Source organism: Cucurbita moschata, unplaced genomic scaffold (assembly GCF_002738365.1).
Source record: "Cucurbita moschata cultivar Rifu unplaced genomic scaffold, Cmos_1.0 Cmo_Scf00003, whole genome shotgun sequence".
Taxonomy (NCBI): Eukaryota; Viridiplantae; Streptophyta; class Magnoliopsida; order Cucurbitales; family Cucurbitaceae; genus Cucurbita; species Cucurbita moschata.
The window spans coordinates 5,742,644-5,748,512 of NW_019268519.1; the positions used below are offsets into that span (position 1 = coordinate 5,742,644).

At 35.5% G+C, this 5,869-nt stretch overlaps 1 protein-coding gene across 2 annotated transcripts; it reads right to left on the reverse strand.

The window, feature by feature from the left end:
• Positions 1-2,260: 2,260 nt before the first annotated feature.
• On the reverse strand, positions 2,261-5,757 carry LOC111432119 (cytochrome P450 CYP72A219-like). 2 transcript variants are annotated; one of them, XM_023068941.1, is made up of 6 exons: positions 5,387-5,757; positions 4,768-4,985; positions 4,440-4,690; positions 2,963-3,353; positions 2,459-2,872; positions 2,261-2,411 (listed from the first exon to the last, which is right to left on the reverse strand). In XM_023068941.1, exons 1-6 carry the CDS (start codon positions 5,715-5,717, stop codon positions 2,400-2,402), a joined length of 1,617 nt encoding a protein of 538 aa, XP_022924709.1. In that variant the 5' UTR covers positions 5,718-5,757; the 3' UTR covers positions 2,261-2,399. The 2 variants fall into 2 exon arrangements, with proteins under 2 accessions (XP_022924709.1, XP_022924700.1); XM_023068932.1 differs by having other exon boundaries at positions 2,261-2,872; positions 5,387-5,756.
• Between the last annotated feature and the right edge of the window lie 112 nt (positions 5,758-5,869).

Below are 5,869 nucleotides of genomic sequence, written 5' to 3' on the forward strand. Positions count from 1 at the left end.
TATAATAGAAGAATGTAGTATCTAATTGAAATACAGACGCATGTGAGGACAAATGGAATGAAAAAATAAAAATAATTGATTTTATGCTTTTAGTGTATAGCCCCTATCCAAGCATATCCCAATAATCATAAAAAACAAGTTCATCATCTTTATTGTTCAAATAAACCCCATCTTGTCTCGCACTCCAAATGCAGGTTGAGTTGGCGCAATGATCGACCAAAAAATTACCATGGTTGCTATAAAAGGCTTCAAATTCTAAAAGCCCATATTGCCACTCCAATTTACAATGAAAATCCGTAGAGTCTAACCAATTATCATGAAATGACCAATTTTGTTCCTCATCCGGGAACAATATATGTAACCCTAAATCATCATCTTTCGAGGTGCAATGGGCATCCAATATGAACATATGCAAGTCGTTATGGATCTCTACAGTAAAATGCTGAAAGGCAGAATAAGGGTTGTTTGGTTCTGGAAATCTGGGCTTTGTCTTTCTGGGTTTTGGGGCCTTATTTTTGTTTTTCGACCTGGTTGCGACCATCGAAAAGTGAGAGGAGGCTATGAGCACAAGCACTAGCAATAACATAGGCCGATGCATCGCCATTGTTAATCTAATGTGGGAGAATTAACGCAGGCCGATGTAACTCCTATGTTAATCTAATCTGGGAGAGAGGATTTGAGAGTGTGGTTATTTGTAGTGGATGTATGCATTAGAAGGGAGTTTGGGATTATAGGCTGTGGTTTGAAACGTTCTAATGCAATGCTAAAAATGGGAGTGTTTTGGGTTATTTTGGATGATTATCGTTGGTTGTTTCAAAGAATCATTCCAAGAGATAGGTTATAATAATAGGAGAAATGGGTTTTGTAGGTAATCTAAAAATGGGAGTGTTTTGGGTTATTTTGGATGATTGTCATTTAAGATAGTGTAACGAGGCTACCAAGTTACTATAGTGATGTATACTGGTCTTGACAGAGTACTAGGGACTACATGTATAGTTAAATGAAACTCGGGCCTTCTGAGGTTGCACTGCCATAAATTCGTCTAAGATGGTGAGAAACAATACAACTAAACTTAATAGTTAGTCGGCAGATGAGGTCGCTCCCCGAGATTTAGTATGACCTTATAGTTATGCGTTAAAGGTCGCTAATGAACCTTACACATTTGATATTTAGATGAGATGATGTCATACTATCCAAAATAGATGTGATAGGTCATGCAAGTATGAAGAACACGAAAGTTAGTTCTCTTAGTGATGAGATATGTCGTCAGGTAGATCTATAGTGCCAAAATTCGATGAACAACTTCTAGATCTCGATTGGGTTTGTGACAAGTAAGAGAATTGCTCGAAACTTCAAGGCCTTCATAGAAACTCAAATAGCTATAGAATTAGGCTTAGAACTTCTTTTTTGTGCCTAGAGAGAAGCCCGTGATAATTTACTAGGAATTGGACGCGATAAAGGCCTACAAGTAGGTCACTTGCGGAGTATTGGTATACTCCTCTCATTCTACCTTTCTTTTTCAAGTGTTCGCTGACTATTGATTGAGGTAATTTACTAAGAATTAAACGCAATATGAGCCTACAAATAGGTTAATAGACCGTTGATAAGTCTTACCTATTTACAGGGTATCTATTGTTATTTTTACTATAATACCTTGTTTTGACTGTATCACACTATGTATCATTTGATAACGTAATAAATCCATTATAGTATCCCCAGCTCAAATCAAAATTTAAATGGAGGAATTTCAAGGATATTTAGAACTTCAGAAATCTCGGCAACGTGACTTCCTATACCCACTTATCTTTCGGGAGTATATTTATGCATTTTCTCATGATCATTTTTTAAATGGATCCATTTTTTTGGAAAATTCTGGTTATGACAAAAAATCCAAACATTTAATTAATGAATGTATCACCATAATCATTTTTTTCCCCACTAATTATGACAAAAATTCATTTTTGGGTAAAAAAAAATTTGTATTCTCAAATGCTATCCGAAGGGTTTACAATCATTGTGGAAATTCCATTTTCCCTAAGATTAGAATCTTCCTTAAAGGAAGAAGAAATCGCAAAATCTTATAATTTACTCGGGAGCTACACAGTCACAAATGGGTCATCCCAAGTGTTAGTCTCCTTCGTCTCCATGTCTTTTGGAATTTTACATTTGTTTGAATATGTATCTCGAACACAAGGGTGGTGTTATTTACAATTACACAATGAGCAGACAAAATTTATAGAACCTAAGGAACATCCTCTTCCTTCAAAAGCCTTACATTGACTAATTTATTTTTTCTTTACTGTGACTATCAGATTTCAAAAGAAATAGCATCGTCTTATGGCCAAGTTTAATACAAAAAACACAAAGATATTGAAAACTATTAGAACCCTTTAAAGTTATTACAACATAGGAAGGATGAGATGAGCCCCATGACCCTTTAAAGTTATTACAACATACGGAGGATGAGATGAGCCCCATGTTGTGGCTGAATAGTGACGTTGGTGATAGGAGCATGAGTATAACTTGGAGAAAGTTCAAACGAGAATCGCTGCAAAATCATCGATAATGCTATTTTTGCTTCAATCATTGCAAAGTTTTGACCGAGACAGATTCGAGGACCCCATCCAAAAGGAATGAAGCATACTTGATTCTTTGTTGCTTTGGAAATCCCCTCGACAAATCGCTCTGGCTTGAACTCACTCGCATCTTCACCCCATAGTGTAGGATCTTGATGGATGCATACAATTGGAATGCCTATTGATACTCCAACTGGTAATGTCAGATTCCCTAACTTAGTTTCCTTGTGAATCTCTCGAGATAGAAGACCAACGGGAGGATATAGTCTAAGAACCTCATTTAGTATCATAGTAACCTGTTAACATCAATAAAAGATAGATCGATATAACAATACTAATAAACTTCAATCGAAAAAAAAAGTAAAGTATTTGACTTGTTTACTTACAATTTTAAGACGACTTAGACCATCAAAATCGAATTTTTTATTATCACCAAAGATCTCAAGGACTTCCGCTCTTGCTCGATCTTGCCACTCGGAGTATCGACCAAGTAGAACCATCGTCCAAGCAAGCAATGCCGCTGTGGTTTCTTGGCCAGCAAAATAGAAAAGTCTGCATTCAGCAATTACTTCTTCCATGCTCATTCCAACATCTTTCTTGTTTTTGTGTTCTTGAATCTCACGTGAATTTGATTCTAAGAGGATGCCCAACAGATCATCATTGGAAGCTTCACCTTTCTTCATAGCATTTTGTCTTTTGTTTATAATACCCCAAATCATGTCTCGTATATTGCCATTAATCTCATCCATCCTCTTGTTCAACTTGGTTGGAAGAAACCTAAAAAGTATACCATGTTTATGTTTTACACAATTTTTCAATCCAAAGATGGGTACCAAAATGTTATGATACCTAATTGTTGTAACGAAAGCGAAACCAAGATCAATCACACTCACACCCACAAACAAAAAGTAAATAAAGAGATACAAAAATTTACGTGGTTCAAAGAGAAGAAATTCCCCTACATCCACGGGTGGTAGCCAATTCCTATAACTAAAGTGTTTACAAATGTATTTCTCACTCTCTACAAAGTCTCTCAACAAAATTTCTCCCAGTTGCCGCAAACACAAAGTGACAATGTGATATGAACCAAAAGACATCAAGCATACAATATATTTCAATAAAGATGTGAAGAAAAGGTTGTCAAAATTATCGAAAGATGTTTTAATTCATGCCACATTGAAGAACATTGAAGTTTGATTGTTATAAATTTTGGGTGGGTTACCATTTAGAGTAATTTAGAGTTGTATTTTAAGACTCTTAGGTTACATTTATCCCATGACTAATTATGGCTATAAAGTATGAAAGTTATAACTGCTTTTAATAGTTTCATTCTTTAGGCTATATAAAGTAAGCAGACTTAGAAAATATAGTAAAAGAAGCATTTATGCTATTCGTAAATGGCTAAGTTTATTTGCAATTCTACTTAGTATAGTATAGGTGGCATGTAGAATCATTGATCAATCTTACTTGTGGAATGATTCGAATCTCAATCAAGTGTTCTTGCCTTGAGATATTTGATCAACAAGAATCATTCAAGTTAGACATGATGAATCTTGCTTGTGGAGTGATTTGAATCTCAAACAATGCTCTTGCCTCGAGATATTCGATCAACAAGGTAATCCGAATCTTATTCTCCTTGTATTGATTCCTTGTCTTATCACAATGACTCCACCCCTCAACACAATACTAAAAAAAAACTTTTATAGAGGCATAACAATACTAATTCTCATGAACCACATAATTGAGAATATGAAGCAAATGGTTATGATGAACCAAAATATACTGAAAATATAAACCACAAGGAGCTATGAACTAAATGAGATTTATAAACCAAAATAAATGAGAATACGAAGCTTATCTTACCTCAAACCGGGAATGAAGTAAACTCCTTTCATGACATATGCCATCAAGAGGGAAGCCCACTGTTTCAAGAGCTGGAAGATCTTCTTACCTTCCTCATAACTACTACCAAATGCGGTTCGAGAAATGACATCTGCAGCCATATTTTGTAAATCAGGCCATACATCTAATTCACAACACCCTTCTTTAGTGATCATCATTTCCCATTTGTTAATCATCTCGCTACAACTCTGGGAGAATGCTGGAAACATATCCTGTAAAGATTTCGAAACTATTTTCTTAAGATATCATTAAATTTAGTACAATTAGTTAATAACTAAAAGAAGTATACCTTAAGCTTTTCCATATGAAACGCAGGGTTGATGATCTTTCTATGCTTAGCCCATTTAGCTCCTTCAAGAGACACGACTCCACCGCCCATTCTTCTTCTAAACGGAAACAAAGTTGCCTTACGAATATCATTGATTTGAGAGAAAACCACCTTCACTTGTTCAGGGTGTGTTATATAGACTCTTGGAGTTGGGCCAATCCATGTGAAAGAATCCTTGCCTACAAAATTGGAGCGTAAGTGGAAGTAAGATTGACTGCACTCACACACCCACGAATAAAAATTAAACAAAAAGATATAAAATTTACGTGTTTTAGAGTGAATAAATTTCCCTACATCTATAAATGGTAGGTAACCAATTACTATAATTAAAGTGTTTAGAAGTTTATTTTTCACATTCAGACTATAAATTCTCTCTTACAAAATTCCTTCCAATTAGATCTAGATAAATATAGAATGACAATAACTTCGTGTATTTTTCACACTCAGACTACAAATTCTCTTTCCTCTTAATTAGATTTAGACAAATATAAAATGACAATAACTTCGTGTCTTAAAAACAATACTAGACAAACTTGACATAAACATACCAATATTAATTCTGATATATGAATCGAGTTACCGTATCGGTGAATAGTGATATGAGAGGAAGGGGTGGCGCGCGCAGCAATACGATGGGAGAAGCTGATGGGCTGCGTCTTAGCTTGGCGGACGGCAGCGGCAGTGTCCTTGGAATCCCCAAACAGAAGGCGATAAGAGTTGCCGGCGAGACCTTGGTGTCGCAAGCACTTCTCCAGCCTCTTCGGCGTCAACCACATCCAATTCAAGATCTTCCATCCCCATACACCCAACAATCCCAAACCCACCGCCCATATCCAATTCCACATGCTTTCTCGATCCGCACTTCCCCAATTCAGAGCTTTTATAACCCACTTATTAGCGCACTTTACCATTTTTCTTTTCTTAATTATTAATTATTTATTTTCACACCTGCTTCCACAGCTCAATCTTATGCGATTCTTTTCAAGATTTCTTCGATAATATGATATTATTTATTGAATATAAATTTTAATTCCACAAAAAAAAAAAAAAAAAAAAAATTATT